At 38.4% G+C, this 25,917-nt stretch overlaps 2 protein-coding genes across 2 annotated transcripts; both read left to right on the top strand.

Annotated features, from left to right (window-relative positions):
* The first annotated feature begins 377 nt into the window (after positions 1 to 377).
* LOC109157632 (cyclin-U2-1-like) lies at positions 378 to 1,680 on the top strand. The gene is made up of 2 exons (XM_019305483.1): positions 378 to 890; positions 1,349 to 1,680. The coding sequence occupies exons 1-2, from the start codon at positions 481 to 483 to the stop codon at positions 1,617 to 1,619; spliced, it is 681 nt and encodes a 226-aa protein (XP_019161028.1). The 5' UTR covers positions 378 to 480; the 3' UTR covers positions 1,620 to 1,680.
* Positions 1,681 to 10,464: 8,784 nt separating this feature from the next.
* On the top strand, positions 10,465 to 11,223 carry LOC109157620 (cyclin-U2-1-like). Its single transcript, XM_019305472.1, has 2 exons — positions 10,465 to 10,609; positions 10,928 to 11,223. Exons 1-2 carry the CDS (start codon positions 10,465 to 10,467, stop codon positions 11,221 to 11,223), a joined length of 441 nt encoding a protein of 146 aa, XP_019161017.1.
* The last annotated feature ends 14,694 nt before the right edge of the window (positions 11,224 to 25,917 follow it).

Here is a 25,917-nt window from a genome sequence, read left to right as displayed (position 1 = left end):
AAAAAATTAACTTACACAAAATTACCATAATGGCACCGCGTTTTGTTTTGTTTTTTTTGTTTTTTTTCTTTTTTTTTTTTGTTTTTTTTAATAGCTTCGTTCTGACCCTTGATATGGACTGGATCAATGTATGGAATTAAACCCTATTTTTCACCTAAGGAAAGCTTGTCACCTGATTCATTGTGTGTGTGCGCGTATGTATATATGTATGTATGTATAGTTTTATTTTGAACTAATATATTAAAGACTAAAAAGATTATTGAATAAATAGGGGTAGGGGGGATTTATGACTAGATTACCATGCCAATACAGCCAGGCCAGTTCAAATAGTTAAACATATATAGAATAATAAAGTGGTGATCACCACCTACCAGGCACCAGAGAGCTTGGCCTATATAAATAAATTCCTTCAAATCAAAAATTATATCGAACCATCATATCCTAGCTAGCTATCTCTCATTATATTCCTTCCACCAGAAAATGGCCTCTCCTGAAAACTCAATTTCCCCAAGAAAGCTTAGGGATGATCTCTACTTGTACACATACCAACAAGATTCAAACACCCCACTAGTGATCTCAGTCCTTTCTTCGTTAATAGAGAGGATCCTAGCCAGGAATGAGAGAATCGCCAAGAGTTTCACCAATTGGGGTCTCCCAAAGGATGCCAGAACAAGGGTGTTTGAGTGCCATGAAACCCCAGACATGAGCATCCAATCATATCTGGAGAGAATTTTCAGGTACACCAGAGCTGGACCATCAGTCTTTGTGGTTTCCTATGTCTACATAGACAGGTTCTCCCACCTCTACCCTGAATTCAGAATCACTGCCACAAGTGTTCATAGGCTTCTCATTACCACCATCATGTTGGCTTCTAAATACGTTGAAGAAATGTAAGCCAAAAACTCTTTCTTTTATCTTTATTAAACCCACCATAACTCTGACACACAATACTGATTGTTGGGCGAAAATCAGTAAAGGGTCTAAGTCTATCAATGGGTGACTAGGAAGATTGTTGGGAGGAGGCAGGTGAAGGGCCAAGTCCAACATCTTGTTTCTCGAAAATGTTATGATGGTCGATAAGAAAATAAAGTTATGCATTCACTATTAGCTATATTTCTTAGCAGTGGTAAGTGTTTGATCCTAACAAGTGGTATTAAAGCCAGATCACGGGGAAAATGGTTGGGTGAGGCCAGTAAAGGGCCAAGTCCAATACCTTGTCTCTACAAAATGTGATGACGTTTTATAAGAATGAGAAAATAAAGTTATGCATTGACTATTAATTATAATTTTTGGCATAGTGATAAGCGTTAATTTGATCCTAACAATGTTTAATTATTAATTTGGACAGGAGTTACAAAAATGCTTATTTTGCAAGAGTGGGTGGGTTGACAACCAAGGAGATGAACAGATTGGAGATTGAATTTTTGTTCCTGATGGGATTCAAAATGCATGTGAACCTAAGTGTGTTCCACAGCTATTGCTGCCATTTGGAAAGAGAAGTGAGCATCGGAGGAGGGTATCAAATTGAGAGGACTTTAAGATGTGCTGAACAAATCAAATCCAAACAAACACACCACAATACACGATATGCCGACACCACACATCGTCTATTATTGTGATATTTTGCATAGCTTGTACATTCTACTATTTTATAAATTTATAAATCTTACATTTTACACATATTACAAGCGTTCTAAGCTTTTTGAATTTTTTATCCTTAACTTTCTCTAATTCTCCCTAAATACATTAACAAAGCAAATATTTTATCGTCAAATTTTAGTATATGTTTCATAATATTCATATAAATACGTATATATTTTGATTTTTATTCTTTTTATGTTTATATTCGTAATATATATTTTTTATTATTTTTTTTTAACAACATGTTACTACGAATAGCGAACTACTGTATGTTCGCAACAACAATTTGATGGTTGCAAACAGTAGCACATTGATGTTGTTTGCTGTCTCAAATTGCTATTGCAAATAATAGTTCTTTGCGTGGTACCTAGCAATATATCAAGTATAATTTATATATATATATATATATATATATATATATTATTAATATTAGATTTGGGTGAAGAACTATATAATAAGAAGAATTTTATGATATACTATAAATGTTTTGTAAGAAAATTATAATTGTTAAGAATCAAAATCATTGAAAGTTTGTAGGGATGTATTTAATTTAGAATTTCAATGACTTTTGTAGACTTTTTAAAATAAAAAGTTGATAAAAGTCTATGAATGTTATTTATATAGACTTTTATAGAGTCTTATAAAATTTTAAAAAGTATTGAACGACTCTATGAAAGTCAATCAAAGTTTATTAAAATCAATCATTTTAAAAGTCTTTAAAACTCTACAAAAGTCATGATTGAATACACCCCCCTTAGATTTTTTTCACTGTACTAGCAAGATTCTTAATTAGCATAAAATTTGAATCAGTGTCTTTTTTTTTTTTTTTTTTTTTTTTTTTTTTTTTTTTTTTTTTTTTTACAACAACTTCTCTTTTTGAAAACTAATGATGCAAGTTCACTTTTCTTGAATTGTTCCTCAATAAAGATTAATTTTATACAACTAAGATAAAATAATAATCTCTGATTGTTTTGTTAAAAATTATTATGTACGCTAGTATGGTTGCAATGTTATTAACCTGTAACCACCAATTACTTCTTTTAATTTGTAACTTGTATATGGTAATTGAATGCTGAAATTTGTTGGAAATTTATATAGTAATGAAGATTAATGTTTCAGATGTGTTACCATGAAACTTAAATAATATTTGGAGTTGTGGAGTTATAAATATTATTTTAGTTTGGTAGAAAACAAGTTGGGAAATTTGAATGTTACGTACGCTTGGAACCGAATATTACTCAGGTTGATATGCAATTCGTTGGTTTTAATGATTTGTTGGTGTAAACGAATCATTGATTTTAACGAATCAATGCAAGAATCAATTCGGTGGTATCAAATCGAGGCTTTTTGTTAATTACGAGTTTGACGCACAATTCGTTAAACACGAATTGATGCACAATTCGTTGAACACGAATGGATGAACAATTCGTTTTAATGAAACAAATGGATTCGGGTTGCATGAATTCATCGGTAAATGAGTTAAATAGCATTTTGTTTAATTTGTTGGTTTAACGAATAAATGGATTCGTTTTAAGCCTTTTTGATACAGGTTCGTTGTATTGACGAAACAAACAAATAGTTATATATATTATATATTATTTGGTACAGGTTCGTGTTGGTTTGCTGCATGCAACACGAAAGCAGTAACATATATTTATATATATATTATATATTATTTATTTTGCATGGGGACATGCATAGAAATATGATGAATATATATAATATATATTATATATTATTTATTTTCCCATGTCTAATATATCTTTTAAGATATATCTGATGGAAGTTAGTTTTGAAACTGCTATAACCACTTCCATGTAACTTCTCCCAATCAGTTAGATTTTTATCTATAAATATTAAAGGGAAGACATCGGAAAGGAGAGGGAATTTACATGCAATAAAATTGCAGTATACTGAGATACTTCACAGGCTTACATCTCTATAGGAAATTCTCAAACAAAGCAACTTGAGAATTTCATTATCTTCTTGTATCCCATAAGATTAAATCTTGAACCTTGTTGCTTTTATAGAGGGAGATTTAAAGCTTATAGGAAAGTGATTACACGCCTGAAGATATCAAATGATCTAGTTTTTGTTCCCTGTTGTATTCTATATTTTTGTTGTATTTCAAATGTATTACAGATTACAAGCCCTTTTTCCAACAATCTATAAGCTTTAAAGTTATAAACCTGTGATCATTGGTCTTGCCTTGAAAGTTTTGAAGGCAAGATGCCAGGCATGGAAGAATAAGTTCTCATCACGGTAATATTTTCAGAATGAGATTCTGAATTTGTTGATGAGGGAGGATGACAGAAATCACTTTTGGGTTTGTCATTGTTTATTGTACAAGAAGATTTCCGTGCAGTTTTGCATGGTGTTCATGGCATGCTATGTACATGTTGTACATATGGTTTGAATACATGCTATGAAGTTTCATTTCCGTTTTCACTCAAAATCATGGGCATATCAAATTTTGCCAAGATGATTAGTGAGATGTGTAAATTGATTTTATTTAAATAAATCATTTTGTTAGCCATGATTTAATTGGCATGAGAAGAGATGTTCTCTCCACGGTGGGGTGAATGGTTTTAGCGCATCAAAGGCCGGGAGAGTTGGATTATCAAGGCAGATACAAGTTACAGGATAAGATCAGTACAGTACCTTTTATATATTTGTCTCAGCCTCGGCAAGTACGTACATTTTTATTTTACTTACTGGTTTAGTTCTGGATTATGTCTAGAAGATTTGCATGAGACTTTTTTGAGTTTTTGTAAAGCCTATTAAATAAAAGGATATTTTTATGCATGTGTATAAATATTTTTATATTGAGACTTTGTCTCGGTTGCATGCATAGTATACAAGATACATATATAATATGTTGGATCTTGAGGTGCTGTAAATCTGCCAAATTTGAATTAATTTGGTGTTATCAATGTGTTATTTTCTTTTGCATGGTTACAATGTCTAATGATTGTATGTTGGAAATAATTTCAATGTCATACATGGAATTATTAATTATTTAAGCACACAGATGATTTTTATCCTTGTGAAAGCTTTTGAAATATTATGTTATTAATATTTTTGATAAAGTCATAAATGTCTTTGAAATATTCTGTTATATTTTTTATGGAATGCAGAAAGTTTTATGCATGAGATATGCATAATGAAATTATAAAATTTATGAATGCCTTTAACACAAAGTTTCTCATATTGAGAATGCGTTAAAATCCTGAAAGCCAAAAAGTTTACTAGTTTATCTAAGTATGACTAACAGTTAGCAGTGAAAAGAATGTTTAAATTTAAATCATGAATTATGATTTAAGTTGGTATGATTCTTCAGTTTAGAAGAAACATGAGAAGTTAAAAGCTTAAAATCAAAATGGTTTATTCTCCAAAGTTGATGTTCTCTGAATGGAGGAGGTTTATTCTCCAAAGTTGATGATGTCTCAAATGGAGGAGGTTGAATTTTTATTTTAAGAAGTTCTCACTGCTAATAAGTTCAACATGATGAGAGAAATTCTTAGTTTTAGAATTTGCAGGATATAAATATTTATTGACTAGGAACCTATAAAGTGGGTTCCGGTATAATCAATTAAATATTTTATTTCACCAGTTCATTAATAGAATATTAAAATTCTATCTATCATCATGTTCAGTTGGCTAAGTGGATGTGATTAAAAGAAATTTTGATATACTTGAATAAAACCATTAATTATGGTTTAGTATATTTAATAGAGATTTCCATCCTGTAAGATTTTCTAATGTCAGTTGAATGTCTAATCATGAAACTTGTTCCTCAATTAGTAGATGAATATTTCTGCTTAGAGGATGTGTTGTTTTATGGATTTCTAAAGGCAAAGTTGCCTTTTCAACTACGGCATCTGAATTTCTTACGTTGGCTTTGACATGCAAGAAGTTGATTGGCTAAGGAATCTGATTATTTAGATTCCGATTTGGCCAAAACCGATGTCACCAGTTTTAGTACATTATGACAGTGCTACTACACTGGCCAAAGCATATAACAATAAGTTATAATGGCAAGTTAAGACACATAGGCATGAGATATAGCTATGTGCGGGAGCTCCTAAGTTATTGTGTTGTAGCATTGGACTTTGTACGGTCCCGGTTTTAACGGATCCGTTTGCAAGAGTCCTTGCAAGGGACATGGTTCATCGGAAGGGATACGGAAAGCCTAAATTAAAATTGTAAGTGAAGGAAAGCTCAACTCACGTCTAAGTTATTACGTTAGACCTTGAGTTCAATGTAGATGAGTACTTCATTTTGTGATTTGCAAGCATCAAAAGTTTAATTAAAAATGTATCCAAAGAAAAGGTGATGCTTGGTTCTGCATTGTAGTAGGGATGAGTTTTTACTCTTAACTGATCTTTTGAAAAAATGCAAGATGCAGTGCATGAGTTAAAAGATTAGCCTCTGTGAGCATGAAGTGTGGCCGCTTCAAACAAGTTTGGGCTTTACTTGGTACGTGCTCATTAATGGATACGGACACATGGCCTTTATAGTGTCAAGTTACAGTGAGTTGTAATGACTGTAAAACTTGTGTGTGTTATATCTACGTTTCTTCAAAGAGACTGCGTGATTCAAGGTTCGTCCATCACTGCAATCCAAATTAATGTAACGCATATAACACTATGTGAAAGTTCAATCTCTAAGACACTTTCATTTATGCATGAGTTTTGGATTTATCTTAGTAAAGTATTAATTTTTACTATATAAATGGAGGAGGAATGTTGGAAATTTATATAGTAATGAAGATTAATGTTTCAGATGTACTACCATGAAACTTAAATAATATTTGGAGTTGTGGAGTTATAAATATTATTTTAGTTTGGTAGAAAGCAAGTTGGGAAATTTGAATGTTACGTACGTTTGGAACCGAATATTACTCAGGTTGATATGCAATTCGTTGGTTTTAATGATTTGTTGGTGTAAACGAATCATTTTGATTTGTAAATAAAAACGAGGCTAATACTACATGTAGTTCCTATATATATATATATATATATATATATATATATATATATATATATATATATATATATATATATATATATATATATATATATATATATATATATAGACTCCGGTTCCCATGAGGTCACCTAGATGGATGAGATTATAAGATCTCATCTCATCCCTTAAATCATTACAAATAGAAGGGTGAGATTGAAAGAGAATTGTAATGTAATTAAGGTAGTATTTTAAACATAAGGGTGAAGAAGTAATTCTAATATTGTTGTTATTTTATATTATTAATTTTTTTTGAAACCATATTGGTGTTATTTTTGGTTACAAATAAACCGTAATATTTACCATCTGAATAGATGAAATATTAATGGTAATAGATATCATTAATTTTGTGTTGAGAGCTGTACTAAACCCATCGTGAACAGAAAGAGATTGAAGGAGTCCTAATTTCCAGTCGCGTGAATGGCGAATACGGCGACAAATATGTGCATTCGAACTGGTTTTGAATTGGAGTATGTTCGTAAGTCTGTGCAATTTGTAGGTTTAGTGAGTGCGTTTGTTAGTTCTATCTTGTGTGTGCAACTCCATGCCCTCGGAGTGAAATGGACTGATTTCAAAAGGTGAAGTGTAGGTATGACTACCCAGTATTAGAAAAGGGATATGTTGGTGTGTGCGGGAATTGTGAAATGTGGTTGCATTACGTTAAATTGTAGCTTTATAATTAGCATTACGTAACATAGGTACGACGTGTGTTTAAAATTGCTTTGTATGCAGCGCGACCTCTGTTTTGTTATAAAGTGTTATTGGACCCTTGTTTAGACGTTTGTGCCAAATGAGGTTATAGGTTTTTATTTATGATAAAACAAAATATATAAGAAGTTGGTGAATGGGTGGAGTTTTCATCTAGCCCCGTAATGTTTGATATGAGATGTGTGCACGGGAGGTTTTAAGCCTGTGCAAGGTACTGATCAGCCAAAAGAATTGAACGACCTTCTAATTTTGAATATATGTGTAATGAACTTATAACTTGTTGAAAGTGAGAGCGTGTATATCGATATTTTATTTGTGCATGATTTTCGGAATTCGGTGTTAGACGAGATGTTATGGATAATTATATATTGTTATTAAACCACATGAAGATTAATGAGTGCATTGATTTAATGATGACGTGTGCTGTAATATGTATTCAAATACAAATCATATGTTATAGGTGTGTGCAGTGCAGAACCCAGCGGTGAAAACAGAAAAAGTAAAGGACTGTGGTATGGATGTTACTCTTGTTGGTACGAAATATTGGTTGACGGAATGCGACCCAAGTTTCGAACTTGCCCGCCATTCTTTCAATGTGTCGCTCACATCATCTTTAAGTATTTTGGTAATAACCACACCTCCGCAAGGCAACCCCAAAGTGGCATGCACATCCTTCTCTGTGACCGGGATTACTGTCCCATTTTCCAAACGCACGCACATGTTCGAGGGATCAAATTTACTCAGCAGCCAAAGCGCTTCAGTTGCGAAACTAAATGCTTTGGTGATGCACGAATGTTCAGAGATAGGAATATAACCACACCATCCCCACCGGACCTACTTGCGCACCATCCAAAGGCGGCTGTACCTGAGCAGAGGTAGACACCGCGACGGGGGCAACTGGTGGAGACCCCACTTGCACACCATCCAAGAGCGGCTGTACTTGAGCAGGGGTAGACACCGCGATGGGGGGAACTGGTGGAACTACTTGACCAGTAGGCGATCCTGCACCAGGAGGGGCTACAAACACCTCCGAACTGTTCTCTACAAGGAAGACAATCAAACAAGATAACTTTCCCAGCCACAAAAAATAAAAGATGAAACAAACTCACCAGCAAGTTAATTCGCACATGCCATAACAATGCACTGCACACCACAAAAATACAAAAGAACAAACCTAGATGAACTATTGCACAGAGTATGTATTGTCTACTCTACCACCAAAAAAATTTTAAAAATAGAGAAAAGAAAATGAATGTGACAGATTATATAGATAGAATACCCAAAAGTTACAAAATTAAACAAATTGCTTAAGACGCACACACCATAATAGTGCAATGCACACAACAATAATAGATGACGTGTCAACAATAACCCAGAAAAATCTACATGAAGAATCTCAAAAAGCAAGGTGCAGTTATACTTGTGTTTTTTTTTTTTGTTTTTTTTGTTTTTTTTTTTTTTTCTGAAGCACACCAATAACCAAAATGAAAGTGAAATTCAAAAACCTATTTATAACAAAATTGAACGTATACCACATATAAGAAAATAACATGCATTTTCGAAACAACTGTACCAATTAATTCCTATACCATACACTTTATTCCAATATCGCATCGTGACAAATTATATAGAAGACACAAATGACACAAAAATAACGCAATTGATTATTTCGCACGCACCATAATAGTGAAATGCACACAGCAATAATAGATGACTTATAAACAAAAACTAAGAAAAACCTAAATGGAGAATCTCAAAAGCAAGGTGCACTTATAGTTAATTTTTTTTAAAAACAAACCCAATGACCAAAATGAAAGTGAAATTCAAAATCCTATTTATAACGAAATCGAACTTATACCACACATAAGAAAATAACATGGCATTTCCGAAACAACTGTACCAATTAATTCCTATACCATACACTTCAATCCAATATCACACCGTGACAAATTATATAGATGACACAAATGAGACAAAAATAACGCAATTGATTATTTCGCACGCACCATAATAGTGAAATGCACACAGCAATAATAGATGGCATGTAAACAAAAACCAAGAAAAACCAAAATGGAGAATCCCAAAAACAAGGTGCACTTTTTTTTTTTTTTTTTTTTTAAACAAACCCAATGACCAAAATCAATGTGAAATTCAAAATCCTATTTATACCGAAATTGAACTTATACCACACAAACTAAAACAACATAACAACAGTACAAATTGAGACCTCTACGCACAAACCCAAGAACCATAGCATACACTTCAATTCAATATTGCTACCAACAGAAAAAAAATATGTAAACTTTTTTTAAAAACACTGAATTAATCACCAAACAAATGAACGATAAAGACGCTGAAATCCTATAACGCACACACCACTACCTAACATTAGTGCAAGCACACACCCCCCCCCCCTCGACTAAAATAAAGTCCTAAAAAAAACACCAAACGGCGGGAACCGAAACCATTCCCCCACCCATCAACGCCATCCCGGAGCACCACAAAACACCAGCACCATCCCCCCACAACCACACAACACCCCCCCCCCCAACTGGAAATAAAGAAGCTGAACACACCAAATGCAGAAAAAAAAGGAAAAAAAAAAAAACCATTACCCCCATGCCGGACAGAATCCAAAAAAAAAAAAAACAAAAAATTACATAAACCCAACAACTCACACTTCCCTTGCCGAAACCCTACCCACTGCACCGCCAATCAACCCCAACAAGACCCCCCATCCCCCTCCCCCCTAAACCCGCGAAAAACATGTCCGTGCAAAAGTTCTCCTAGCTCAGAAAATGCCATTACCCGAAAAAAAAAAGTAGCAAAGCACTAGACTGAATAAACCCCGAAAAAATGCCGAAAAATAAACCCTAATACCAGGCTAAAAACCCACCCCCACAGCCCGGAAACTAACAGACCAAAAACCCCCGCCGGCATTGGTCTCGCCGTAGACATGCAACATCAGTACAAAAAACAAATAAACGTAAAAACACCAATCAAACCAACGCGGCTATCGGAATACCTGGAATGCAACCAGAAGACCCACCCCTCTGACGCTTGGACCGCTTGTTGGTAGAACTCGCCATGACGATTGCTAGAACGGCACAGGCAAAGAGGACTGGCGTCGGCACTTGCCTAAAGAGACCGAATAGAGAAGAAACGCAATGCAGAGGAGATCGAAAGATGCCAAAAGACCTTACGGGAGAAGAAATGCCACACGCAAAGGAGAGTAGGCGAAGAGATGACAAAAATATTCTAAATATCCTAACATCCGATTTAAACCATAATTAACCCTGCACAAGCCCATAAAATCGGGTAAGTAATTACTACAGCCTAATAAAGATATAAACAAAAAGACATTAATGCCCTTAATTCTACAAATAACCTAGCGCACGTGGCCATATGCTACATTAAATCTGGAACGTTCAAAGATGCAAATAAACGTACAAGATTGAGCCTCACGACCTCACCTGCAAATGCTAACCTCACCGGATCCAACAAGATTCAAACACCCCACTAGTGATCTCAGTCCTTGCTTCTTTAATAGAGAGGATCCTAACTAGGAATGAGAGAATCTCCAAGAGTTTCACCAATTGGGGTCTCCCAAAGGATGGCAGAACAAGGGTGTTTGAGTGCCATGGAACCCCAGATATGAGCATCCAATCATATCTGGAGAGAATTTTCAGGTACACCAGAGCTGGACCATCAGTTTATGTGGTTTCCTATGTCTACATAGATAGGTTCTCCCATCTCCACCCCAAGTTCAAAATCACGGCCACAAATGTTCACAGGTTCCTCATTGCCACCATCATGTTGGCTTCGAAATACGTTGAAGACATGTAAGCTAAAAACTCTTTCTTTTATCTTAACTAAACCCACCATATATAACTCTGACATACACAATACTGATTGTTGGACGGAAATTAGTAAAGGGTCTAAGTCCATAAATTGGTGGCTAGGAGGATTGTTGGGCGGAGGCGGGCCAAGTTCGGCATCCTACTTCCCGAAAATGTGATGATGATCTATAAGAAAAAAAAAGTTGTGCATTCGCAACTAGCAATAGCTTTTGACGTAGTGGTAAACGATTGATCCTAACAAGTAGTATCAGAGTTATTAATTAGGTCACGGGGTTCGAGTCTCGAGTCGTCCCAGAAATAGCAAAAAAAATTGTGCAGTTAATTAAGAGCCAAGTCCAGCACCCTCTCACAGGATAGAGAATTGTTGGGCGGGGGCCGGTGAAGGGCCAATTCCAACACACTATCTCTAAAAAATGATGTCGGTTTATCAGGATAAGAAAATAAAATTAAACATTTGCTACTAGTTATAGTTTTTGATATAGTGATAAACGTTTGATAGTAATACAATTTAATTATTAATTTGGATAGGAGTTACAAAAATGCTTGACACAAATTACAAGTGTGTTTTTTTTTTTTTTTTTTTTTTTTTTTTTTTTTTTTTTTTTTTGTTACTGACTCTATTATATAGTGTAGTATCAAAGAACCAATAACGCCTCCACTGAGCCTTGAACTCATAACCTCCCAAATGAGAGTCCAACCCGGGTGCCATAAGACCACAAGGTCTTGGCATGCAGTAGTTAAATATATAGGAGATTTTTTTTTTTTTTTTTTTTTTAAAAAGAGGCCTCTTAGATTTATTTCACTGTACTTGTGACACTCCAATCTAAATGCTAATTGGGATTAATTAAGGAATTAATCCTAGTCTTCCTAGGTAATCCCTTCCTAAAAATCCTGAAATTTAATAGTCGAGGGACTAGAATTTGACTACTCTCTTAAGTCAACCAAGTGTACCTTATGCCTTATGTTTTGTACCTTTACCCTTTTGTCTTTCCAACCTTAGTAAGGGTAAAAGTGACCTTTCACCTATGATTTGTTGTTCAAGCTATCCCTAGCAAGTCATTCCTTTCATTTTCTCATTCTACCCTAAGTTCCAAACACTCCATCATCTCTCTAAAAAGAACCTTTGTGACAGCTAGTGTTACGGCCTTTAATTACGGGATATGGTTTCGAGTTCCACAAGAGATCTCGAGATTGAAAAGTTGCCTGTGTATCAGTGGGGGGGGGGGGGGAGGGGGTAGTGGGGGCATGGGTGCCCGCCACCTACCCACTGCCCGTGTGTTCTGTTCCAGCGGGCAGGCGACTGCCCGCAGGGAACCTGCTGAAACAGTGAGTCGCCGCCGGCGGGTGGTCCTCCACCCGCTGGAAACTAGTCATGGTTCGTGATGTTTTCCCCCGTTTGTTGTTTCCCCGTGTCCCGTTGTGTCCTGTTGTACCCCGTTTGTCGTGTATGAGTCCCGTTTGATATTTTGAATACCGTTCTATGATTTTATGTGTAGTACGTGTCGTTGTTGTTATGTCTTGATTGTTATTGATTGTGTGTGTGTGTTGATTGATTGAATGATGATGAGTATCGTGGTCATTGCGCAATGGCCAGTGTGACTGATGATGATGATGAGATTGTGATTGGTGGAAATGAATTGTTGGCGGTTGGCACCACTTGTGCCCCGTCATTGTACTAAAGGTATAGGCCATAGCGGTGACTGTGCTAAAGGCACACACCCACCTTAGACTTGCTTGCCGTAGAGCATGGGTCAGATTATAAGTGCTGCGGTGTCATGTTAGAGCTATATGCGCTAACCCCTTGATAGTGGCACTAGAGGTGCAGATCATTGAATGGCACTGCGGCACCATCTTGATATGTTGGTGGTTGAAAGGTGGTTTGTCGGTGGGGGTATTTAATTGCCCGGAGGCATAAGGGTGGTGATATAAGGGTAGCCTGGAGGTATAGGTTGGAACTGATATAAGGACGGAGGGGAGCTACAAGGTTGGAACTTGGTATAAGGTTGGAGGATGAATTATGTGCTTGATGACTACTTGCTAATTGATTGTATTGAATGCCTGAGTTGCCTCTACTTATTACTTGTATGCTTATCTGACTGTCATATCTTATATTGCATGCTTTGGGTGCCTGTTAGTTCTTATGATTATCCTATGATATTAAGTCTGTTGATATGCCTTGAGTCGTAGTCTTGGATTTAAACTAGAGTCTCGTAAGAATATATGTATTCCAGTTTCAAAATGAGTTTCTTATATCTACCTATATTGTATTTAACGAGTTGGAGTGGGTTACCAGCATTATTCACTGACGGTTGTTACACCGAATGTTTTTCAGGTAATGAGCATTAGCCTCGAAGCACGCTAGTCAGAGCCTTGGACTTAGATTAATTATCCTTAGCTTAGTAGTTGGCCTGTGTGCCTTGGGATTGTATTTAAATATTGAATTAAGACTTTATGATGCTTAGTTAACTTAGCCTGTGCACCTAGTTTCTCAAACCTAGGTGTGGCATAACACCCCGACACTTATGGTTAGCTCTATGCCCTGTTTGGGATTCGATCAATGAATTTGCCTTTATTTTATAAGTTTTAAATATCTCAAAATTCAGGGGTGTTACAGTTGGTATCAGAGCCTAAGTTCGACCCTAGGACAATGCCTTTAGGATAAGACTTTGTGACATTAAGCTTGAACTCTAGGTGCTTACATACTTAGAAAGTTAAGAATTAGACTTTAAGAATCTAGGCTGCAGCTAGGATGACACTCTGTTAGGAATAAAGTGTAATGGTTTTGATATGCCAAATTTGTATTTGTAGATCCCCCAATTTTATTTCATAGGTCTAGTAGAGTCTTAGACCATGATCGGAAAATTATTTAATTATGAAAAGAGAAAAACAGAGGAAGATGGATGAAAATAGAAGAAGAAGATATAAATCCGAAAATCAAGAATTTGTCTGGAGAAAATGACAAATTGAAGAAGAAGATGAATGATACAATAATTCACGTCAATGCTACTCAAAGAAGATATCCCAGAAGAATTTTCGTGAAGAAAATTAATGTTGGAAGAATGCATGAAATTGACTTGGAGATCAAGCATCTATGGAAAGAAAAGAGTACATCAAATATGATTGGAGATTTAATCAAAAGCTGTACGGACGAAGTGGATGATGCTTGATATATTATGCGAAATGGCTCAAGTTCGAAACTCACCATTAACAATTTTACAAGGTAAAATTTGAGAAGCCAAATTAAATTAATCTGATGGAGTTGGGCGCTCGTTTAAGCTTTGGGCGCCGCCCGATTACAAGTGGAAATTGGGAAGCAATTTCACTTGGGTGGCAATTGAGATGCAATTGCACTTGGGAGCCAATTCAAAGGAATTGGGATCTCAATTGCACTTGGGAGCCAATTCAAAGGAATTGGGAGCCGATTTCATAGCAATTGAAATTGGGAGCTAGTTCGAAGCAATTGAATTTGGGAGCAAGTTTCACAATTCAAGATGGGGGCCAATGTAGAATTGAAATTGGGAGCCAATTCAAAGGAATTGGGAGCCGATTTCATAGCAATTGAAATTGGGAGCTAGTTCGAAGCAATTGAATTTGGGAGCCAGTTTCAGAGAAATTGAAATCAATTGAAATTGGGAGCAAGTTTCACATGAGAATCAATTCAAGATGGGGGCCAATGTAGAATTGAAATTGGGAATTGAAATTGGGAGCCAATTGAGGTTGTAGTATGGGATGCAATTTTTGTAGTATGGGATGCAATTTTTGTAGTGTGGGATGCAATTTCAAGTTGGGGACCGATTCAAAGAAGACATGGAGATCAAATTGAATTGAGATGAAAAGGAGAAGTTTGGGAGCCAATTTCAAAGTCAAAGTCAACAATTAAAATTGGGAAGCAATTGAAAGCACCAGGAGCAGTTTGGGAGCCAATTGCAAGTCAAAGTCAATTGGGAGCCAATTACAATGGAGAAATTCAAATTGGGTGCCAATTACAAGCCAATTGAAATTGGGTGTCAATTACAAAGGAGAAATTCAAATTGGGTGGAAGTTCAAAGCCAGTTTGAAGTCTAAGAACACCCAGACGTGAGAATGAAGAAGATGAAGATGAACTTACAGTGAAAATATTCTCACAAGGAAAAGTACTAGTTTAACTAGTATGGGATTAAATTGAAGAATATTTTTAAATCCCAAAGATACAAAGACCACTTCAGAGCTAATCAGAGAAGCCGTTCTACACCCAGATATTCCCACTCAACGTAAAACCAGAGGAAATATCAGATGAAGTTTGAGAACCCATTTACATGGAGATGAAGCTCTAACAACGGCTAGCTTATCCTTTCTGACATCTTTGCAGAAGATAAGATAAGATCTCTGACAAAAAGATACAAGATTTCAAAAATGAGAGCGTCTCTTTCCAACGGACAGATTCTCATTACCAGCTATAAAATGATGAAGATATGAAGACTTGAAGAGTAGAAGAGCATACAAGAAAGCAAGAGCAGAAAATTCGAAACTCATCAAGAGATCGAATAGAGCAATTAAGCTTGAAAGAGCATAGAGCAAAAATCTCATTTGGTACAGAGCATACCAAAAATCTTCAAGTGAGAAGTGAGAAAAGAAAAAGAACTCAGAGAGCTTCAAAAGAGAAATATTCTAAGAGTTCTTAAACAGAGCAAAGCAGAGCAAAAATATCAAGTGCTTTACTTGATATATTCACAGAGAGAAAACACTCAGAGCTATCAAGAGAAATCATTCCAGAGTGTTTATCTTCATCAAAGAGACCTGCGCATCATTGAAGATCATCTACAGAGTCTCAAAAGTTGGAAGCAAGACAACACTTGTTTTGGAGCAAAACAAGAGAAGGGAGGAAAGTAGCACGGAGCTGTGAAATCCTGGATTGTCACACGGAGCTGTGAGATCCGAAGCAGCAGTGTCGGAGGCACTGGGCGTGATTGGTGTGGGCTTGGTGATCAAAGTACCAGATCACGGGATACGTTTCTACCGGAGTGTGGAAGACGGGGGGAAAGTAACGCGGAGTCGTGAAATCCTGGGATAGTAGCGCGGTGACGTGAAACCCGAAGCAGCAGTGTGGTGTCACTGGGCGTGATTAGTGCGGGCTTTGTGATCAAAGCACTAGATCACGGAAATTCATTGTATCTTGGAACCAAGAAGTGGTAGATATAGTGAATTTCTCTTGGAGATAAGAGCAAGTGGAGTAGGAGGATTACACCACCTCGCGAACCACTATAATTGTCTTGTGTTCTTTACTGCTTTCTTTACTTACCGCTCTTTACATATTCGCTCTACACTAGATATACTGCTCACACAATCTCACACACACTTTATGTTTATTTATTTCCGCTGTGCACCATACTCTAACAATCTAGTTAAGAGTTTTGGTTTATCTCTGGCTTAGCAATTGTTGTGCTGTGTGAAAAAGTTTGAAAGTCTATTCACCCCCCCCCCCCCTCTAGACTTTCACCTTACCTCTTTTGGGACCAACACACTCTAAGTTTAAGACTTTAGGATGATAAGCTTTAACTCTAGGTGTTTAAATACCTAGGACTTGGGAGTCTTAGGACGCGCGGTGAGGCTGCGAGTCACCTATCATTATCTACTTAACTTCTCCTTACTCAATTCTGTGCTTAGCTTAAAGATTCCCCATAATTATAGCATCAGGGTAAGGATGCGAACCCCTAACTTACCATTATAATCAATATTTACCTTGTAGAACACCAGAATGGCGCCAACAAGGAGTTAATCAAGGACCCCTGAACCCTCCGCCCATGAATCACTAGTTCAGAATCTACAACAACTGACTCAGGTCGCCCAGACACTAAACAACGCTATCCTCCATAACAATAACCAACCACCACCACCACCAAACGGAAACTCAGATGTAGCTCGCCAAGTCTCGAACCATCGCCCGCCTATCTTCTCAGGAGAAGAAGATCCCACAACCCTCGAAGAATCGATCCGAACCTTCGACAAGTTCTTCGAGGTAGTAGAATGCCCAGAGGGACGCCGTGTATAGATAGCCTCATTCTACTTCGGACACGAAGCTGATCTTTGGTGGGTCCACGAAGAACCTGCTTGTAGGCAAGAACTGGAGTTCAACTGGGAATCCCTAAAAGTATGACTACGGGGACGGTTCTACCCCGCGCACATAAGGGCAGCCATGTACGAGGAATTCCTCCACCTAAAACAGGGAATGGCTATGGTCATGGAGTACTACAAACGATTTCTTGAACTAGCTCGTTTCGCGCCTGAATTGGTGCCCACAGAGACGACTAAGATAGAGAAGTTTGTGACGAGCCTCAACTTCGAAGCTCGAAAGGCTCTAATTGTAAGCAAACCCAAAACCCTTAACGAGGCTTACACCAGCGCCGCCGACCTCTACCGAATCCAACTTCTACAACGAGGAGTTCAGGAACAGATCCGCAAGAGGAATACCGGAAGTGGGGGACCGCCTGTGAAAAGAGCAAGGAAAGACTCTAACACAAGGACGGTTAACCCACCTAATCAAGGATCGTCTATGAGGAACAACGAAACCAACGCAAGACCATTCCTTTGCAGGAGATACAATAAGGATCATAGGGGAAATGACTGCCTCGGAAACACCTTGCGATGCTTCAACTGCGGGGGAGAAGGACATAAGGCCTTCCAGTGCACTCAACCCCCAAGTGCACGACTTGCGGCCATGACCCAACAAGGAAACACGAACAATCGGGGAATTATGGGGCACCCGAAAAGGTGTTCGTCATTGGCCGTACCCAGGCCGACCTTAAAGCCGAAGCCATGATCGACGTAGAGAACGTAGCTCCAGGGGACGAGGACCCCACGAATCAACCGGAAGAAAATCCGAAAGAAAAATTTTGTCTAGGATAGACTACAAACCCTTGTAAACTACCCTTTAGTAGAATCGCTTATTTAGTTCGGTTATTTAGAAGTTCTCTTACCTTTAAATAAAAGACAAAGTTAATTAATTCAATCAGCTTAATTCCCCCTGACCACCGCTCATCGGAGCAAGTAAAGGGCTAACATCCACGCATTCTATAATCTACAAATCCCAAACCTTGGTGAAACCAAAAGGTCCGATGAGAAGACCTAAGCGGAACACTTGCCATCCCGGATCAAACGAGTAATAGGAAGCCCTCAAAAGCATGGAAGGGGTGCACTAAAAGACTAATACAACTAATAGGAATGGAACCTGGGACCTTTTATTTACAAGACTAAGGCTTTAACCACTAGACCACAAGTATTTCTTAAAACCCTAAGGGGACACAACCTTCTTAACCCTCTCCAAATCCCTAAAACCCAAAATACCCAAATCAAAAACCCTTATTCTTCCTCTTCCTCTCCTCCCTCCCACTTTCTCTCTCTCTCTCTCACTTCCATCTCTCCCGACGAACGACACCCCACAGAGCACCCGCCGCCGCACCACCACTCGCCCGCCAACCTCCTAGCTGCACCCCACCGCACCACCGCGTCGAGATCGCCGGAGAGCCGCCACCCCAGTCCACCAAGCCACGGCCGAAGCTCGCCCAGCGGGGACACCGACGTCGCACCACCACCTCGACCTACCTAGCCGTGCAAACGCCACACCACCGTTGCCCCTCTCGCCGTCGACCACGCCGGCGACGCCTCCTCACCGTGATACACCACCGCCGAGCCCACCGGAAAGTTCGCCGGAAAAATCGACCCCTCATCCGTAGCCACTTCCTACAATCCCTACAATGTCAAAGAAATCCACCAACGCTCGAGTCCCGGAGTGGAACAATTCTGACTACACGGTGATCGGAGGTAAAGCACTCGAACCTGACCAATCCTCTCCAGAGTTGGTCAATATGCTTAGATTCCAAGGCCTTTTGGATACCTATCTCACGATTAAAGGAGATACGTACGCCGAATTGGTAAAGGAGTTCTATTGTCATTTGGTGGCTACCAAACGGGGGGACAAGTTGGAGATCACCTCCAAGGTCCGGGGTAAGGAGATAGTGCTCTCCGAGGGCCGCCTAGCTAAACTCCTGAAATTGACTACCACGGGTGTATCGGACTATGATCGAAAGGCATGGGTCAGTACCCGAGACACAGGGTACACAGACTATCTCGGGTATTTGTTGGGAAGAGAAGGCGGTTTTACTTCGGCCACAAGGCCAATCAAGAAATTGCTAACCGCCGAGCAGAAACTACTAGTTAAGATTGTGTCTGACAACTTGTTGCCCACCAACAACAAGGGCAAGGACGTGGGGAGCCTGGAATGTACCTTTGCCTATTTACTTAAGCATAAGGTCAAGTTCAACTTACCCGCCCTTATGTTGAAACACATGGAATTCTGTAAATCTAGCAACCGACTCAGCTTACCCTATGGGATGATCCTAAGTTGGATCATGGAAAGAAAGGGAGTGGACCTAAGCCGGACTGAAGCCAGACCCATGAGTGGAATGGTTTTCAATGCCCAAAACCTCCGCCGCAATGACATCTACTATGTCGGAGAGGGACAATAAATCACCCTCGAGGAGGTTTGCCTGAAATCCCCGGAAGAACGACGAGTGTTGGTTGATCAGTTGGAGATCTCTAACAAGAAACTGAGATGGGCAATGCAAGAAAGTGAAGAACAGGAGGAGCAGGAAGAAGAAAGCGAGCCTAGCAAGCCTGAACCCGCACAAGGAAGAGAAAACACGGAGGACCGAGACGAGAGGTCTAGCAATGAGCGCATCCTCGCACAGCTCACAAGGCAGAATCGGATCATGGATAACGGATTCTCATCCTTGATTCTCACAACGAGCTCATTGGACCGGAGGGTGGCTGCGATCGAGGCCATGTTGGGCACACATGGAGCTTCAAGCTCAAGAACGGGAAACCAAGGTATACTCAAAATCTCAAACGCTACTTGCCACCAACCTAATCAAACCCCACTCTAACCTCGTTAAACAACGAATTTGAGCCACATTTCCTTCATCAGGAGACCAAAATTGCATGACATCTAGGAACAAAGGAGTAATCTGTGCCCGAGCTTCAGTGACGAAACTCTTTGTAAGGGGGGAGAGTGTGACACCACGTGTTACGGCCTTTAATCCCGGACTAATCATTTAATCAATCTCGTTAATAATAATTAAAAAGGGCTTAAAACTAGTTAGGATTCCCTTCAATTAATTAGTGTGGTCCACAATGGACCATGGACCCTTATCCTTAAACCAAATCCTTAATCCTATAAGAGATAGGATAAGTGGACCCTTACTATTCAGACCCTAGTTGGGACTCCTAAATCAATATATAGGGACTTAGGAAGCATTTAGAAACCCTACCACAGTTAAGTCTACCACACAAGATATTCCCAGAGAGAAACCCACAGAGGAATCCCCCTGCCATCAAACGTAGGATGATCCACGGGAAGAAGATCTTAGAAAATAACCTTAGTAGCCAAGGATATTGATTAGGGCTAAGAGGTAACCCATGTCACGACAAAACCTATTTTCCTTGCTATATCTTATTTATTGGCTCCTTTGATGATCGTATGTGCAATTCTGTGATTGAGTCTGGATAGAGCCTTGCCTAGGATTTATATTGTGCTTATTTGATAATCTTGATGTTCTTGATATTGTGATTGACTATATGTATGATCTCATATTTTAATTATGTCTAGAGCCCTAGGGTTTATATCGTGAATTTCGTATTATGATGTTCTTGGTATATTTGGGTGAGATTATGCATGATCGGGTGGTGAGTTTAGCCTAGGACTTGTGTTTAGGACCTTGCATATAGATTTCTTGATATTCTTGATTTAATTCCGTTAATTGAATCCGTGGTGTTGTCATTATATGTTTGAATGTGTCTGGACATAGTTTCGGGTTCCACGAGAGATCCCAGGACTGAAAAGTTGCCTGTGTATCAGTGGGGGGGGGGGGTAGGGGAGGTATGGGTGCCTGCTACCTACCCGATGCCCGTGTGTACTGTTATAGCGGGCAGGCGACTGCCCGCCGAGCAACCGGGTGGTCTTCCACCAGCCACCCACCCACTGGAATCCGGTCATGGTTCGTGATGTTTTCCCCCGTTTGTTGTTTCTCCGTGTCTTGGTGTGTCCCGTTGTACCCCGTTTGTCGTGTATGAGTGCCGTTTGATGTTTTGAATAACGTTCTATGAATTTATGTGTAGTACGTGTCGTTGTTGTTATGTCTTGATTGATATTGATTGTGTGTGTGTTGATTGATTGAATGATGATGAGTATCGTGGCCTTTGTGCAATGGCCAGTGTGACTGATGATGATGAGATTGTGATTAGTGGAAATGAATTATTGGCGGTTGGCACCACTTGTGCCCCGTCATTGTACTGAAGGTATAGGCCATAGCGGTGACTGTGCTAAAGGCACACACCCACCTTGGACTTGCTTGCCGTTGAGCATGGGTCAGGTTATAAGTGCTGCTGTGTCATGTTAGAGCTATATGCGCTAACCCCTTGATAGTGGCACTAGAGATGCAGATCATTGAATGACACTGCGGCACCATCTTGATATGTTGGTGGTTGAAAGGTGGTTTGTCGGTGGAGGCATGTAGTTGCCCAGAGGCATAAGGGGTAGTGATATAAGGGTGGCCTGGAGGTATAGATTGAAACTGATATAAGGACGGAGGGGAGCTACAAGGTTGGAACTTGGTATAAGGTTGGAGGATGGATTGTGTGCTTGATGACTACTTGCTAATTGATTGTATTGAATGCCTGAGTTGCCTCTACTTATTACTTGTATGCTCATCTGCCTGTTATATCTTATATTGCATGCTTAGGGTGCCTGTTAGTTCTTATGATTATCCTATGATACTGAGTCTGTTGATATGCCTTGAGTCGTAGTCTTTGATTTAAACTAGAGTCTCGTAAGAATATATGTATTCCAGTTTCAAAATGAGTTTCTTATATCTACCTATATTGTACTTAATGCGTTGGAGTGGGTTACCAGCATTATTCACTGACGGTTGTTACACCGAATGTTTTTCAGGTAATGAGCATTAGCTTAGGAGCGCGCTAGTCAGAGCCTTCGACTTAGATTAATTATCCTTAGCTCAGTAGTTGTCCTGCGTGCCTTGAGATTGTGTATTTGAATATTGAATTAAGACTTTATGATGCTTAGTTAACTTAGCCTGTGCACCTAGGTTCTCAAACCTAGGTGTGGCATAACACCCCGACACTTATGGTTAGCTCTATTCCATGTTTGGGATTCGATCAATGGATTTGCCTTTATTTTATAAGTTTTAAATATCTCAAAATTCAGGGGTGTTACAGTTGGTATCAGAGCCTAAGTTCGACCCTAGGACAATGCCTTTAGGATAAGACTTTGCGACATTAAGCTTGAAGTCTAGGTACTTACATACTTGGAATGTTAAAAATTAGACTTTCAGAATCTAGGCTACAGTTAGGATGGCATTCTAAGTTTAAGACTTTAGGGTGTTTTGGACTTGAACTTGGCTTTGTTGATGAATTTCCCCGAAGGGAAAATTGGTGTACAGGTAGTGTACCCCACGGGCGGAACGGCGGGCAATGACTTACCCGCCGCCCCACCCGCGGGGAACAAGCTGCTGAGGGAGTGTACCCCGCGTGCAGGCCCATGGGTGGGGGCCTACCCGTGGCCCCACCTGTGGGGAACGTAATGGTTGATTGCGGGGATTTGTTTCCCGTGATCCTTTTATTCTTGGTATTGATGTTTTGACCTCGCGTTGTTGAATTATTGAACTCTTTGTGAGTCTTCTTGATGTTTCGTATGTCTAGAACGATGTGTTAGGAGTCCATGTTAGGATTTGGTGTCTTGAATCTTGCTAAGGGTCCAACCTTGTGATTCGTTGGGCTAATATGAGTCTTAAAGGTTCGTTAGAACCCTTTTGGTTTATCCGTTTATTGAGCATGCTAGTTTGATGTTGATATGCTAGTATGTACGGTTTGTTCCTTCTTGTTGAGGATTGGCAACTCGTGTTGCCAATCATTTTGATGTTGGATTGTAATCCTTGAGTGTTGAGTATTGTCTCATGACTTTGTTGAAATCTCTTGATTGATTCTTATGGTGTGATCTTGTACAAATCATTGTACTATTTGTTGATACTTGATTGGGGCTATTGATGAGCCTTAGTCTTCTTGATGATAATGACTATGTATGAATATGAATGAGATTGGTTGTTTTGTTAATTGAGCTTTGCTCACGAGTTCGGCAGTTTGTGACTATGATATTTAATGGTACCCTCGTGTACTGAGAGTTCGGCGGTGAAAGTTTGGCGGAAGTTTGGCGGGGGACGACGGTCCCAAGCGGAATAAGGTTGGACTCAGAAGTACAGGGTGGCACTAGGAGGTAATGGTTGGAACTGAAATATGGCCGGGGGTAGCCATAAGGTTGGAAGAGTGCATAAGGTTAGAACATGAATATGTCATTATGTGATTGTGCATTTCCTTGCTTATATGCATGTCTCTGATGAGCTCTACCTTGTGAATGGTAGGTTGCATCTAGAGTTGTGTTGTCCCTTATTGTTTGTGATTTTGTTGTCTTGTTGAGGTTGATGATCATCGTTCTTGTTGAGAGTGTGATGAGTCTTTGATTCTTCTTTTGGCTTTCAAACGACTATATATTGTATTCCTCAGTCTCAAATGCTTTTGATTATATCTATCTATATATTATGCTATTTAACGCGTATTGATGGGTTACTAGCATTATTCGCTGACCGGGTGTTATCCATATGTTTTACAGGTTTTGCTTAGTTGTGGACTCTATTTAGCGTAGCTTTGTTTTCCCTCTGCTTAGTTTTGGGCATGTGAGCCTTAGATAGATGTGGTCTGTGTGCCTTAGACAATGTGTTGTTATGTTGGATTTTGTAGACTTAGCCTGTGCACCCATAGTTTTATGGGTGTGGCATAACACCTTTCCCGGTTTATCAACAAGCTAAGCTAGCAAGAAATAAACTCGTTGAAGGTCTACCCGACATTGTCTACAAGAAAGATCAAATATGTGATGCTTGCCATAGAGGAAAACAAATAAAGTCATCATTCAAGTCCAAGACACAAGAATCTACAACAAGACCGCTAAGTCTACTGCACATGGATCTATTTGGTCCAGTAGACCCAGTAAGTATAAGTGGTAAGAAATATACACTAGTTGTTGTTGATGATTTTTTTCAGGTACACATGGACGATAGTTTTAAGAAGAAAAATGAAGTGGAACAAAAACTACCGGAACTTCTAGAGCTACTACAAAACGAGAAAGACTTGAAAATTGCAAAATCCGAACTGATCGTGGAACCGAGTTCGTGAATCAAGTAATTCAAGCCTACTGTAATTCTCAAGGAATTCTACATCAATTATCTGCCGCATGTACACCACAACAAAATGGTGTAGCCGAAAGAAGAAATAGAAAATTAAAAGAAGTCGCACGTGTCATGATTACGTCAGCCGAGCTACCTAAAAGATATTGGGTTGAAGCAATCAAAATCGCATGCTATACGCAAAATCGAAGCTTGATACACAAGTCTTACAACAAAACTCCGTATGAGTTATGGAAAGGGAGAAAACCTAAACTCAACTATTTTCATACTTTTGGTATCAAATGTTTTATTCTTAATAATGGTAAAACATATCACTACTACAAAAAAGGGCTTTAACGTCGATTTTTTGACCCCATTTAACATCGGTTTTCGACCGACGTCTAGGTAGCAGACGTTGTAAATAATGAGATACGACGTTGGTTAAAAAACCGACGTCGTATGATTTTTAAATTTTTAATATTAACATACGACGTCGGTTATTAAGAAATAACCGACATCGTAAATTTTTTATATTTAAAAAAAAAACAAAATAAATATACACGTCCTATGTTAACTTTAAAAAAAAAAAAAAGAAACGATGTCGGTTATTTATAAATAACCGACGTCGTTTATTTATTTATTTTTAATTCTGCACAGCTTTTACAATTCACAACAATTTTCTTAACCTGTCTAGTAATTTGATATTCAAAATCTCACAATTAATCAAAACTAGTAAATCTTACAATTAATTCAAAAGCAACTCATACCATCAACTAAACAAGTTAAATTTATGGTAATTTTACAATTGATAATAATAATAATAATAATTTCAAACTTAAATTATCAACATCAACTAAACTTCAAGGATTGCTTTAAGTCATTCATCAATAAAATACTTACACCATACATCTCTAACTTCATCTATCTCTTGTTGAGTGTATGGCAAACATCCTTGTCTCTCTAAATGCTACAAAATTGAAAAAAAATTACGTAATAAATAAACTAGTATTTTAAAAATTTTGAAAGAGAAAGATATTTTATTAAATTACTTGCCTTGTTCATTCCTTTGAAGTGGTTGTTGGAAATAATTTCCAACATGAATTTCATAACATAATAACCACATTCGATAGTTCCTCTTGAGAACGTAAATTTTATTAACATGTTAATTGTTAAATGAAGAGAAAAAAAAATCATGTTTTTACATGTTCAATGAAATAAATCACCAACTCCTCAGCAAGTTTTAAGGAAATAAAATAACTTAAACAAATTTTCCAGAATTCCCTTGCTTCATACGTAAGGAAATGGAAAGGGAACCTGACCTTCGTTAGGTGATATATGAAAATCTGAGGTTAACTATTGATTATTGATGCCATAAATTAAGTAAATGATCTATATTAATAACCATTTAATAGATTCAA

The sequence above is a fragment of the Ipomoea nil genome, unplaced genomic scaffold, assembly GCF_001879475.1.
Source record: "Ipomoea nil cultivar Tokyo-kokei standard unplaced genomic scaffold, Asagao_1.1 scaffold2791, whole genome shotgun sequence".
In the NCBI taxonomy this organism is placed as follows: Eukaryota; Viridiplantae; Streptophyta; class Magnoliopsida; order Solanales; family Convolvulaceae; genus Ipomoea; species Ipomoea nil.
This window is presented reverse-complemented; position numbering and strand designations above follow the sequence as displayed.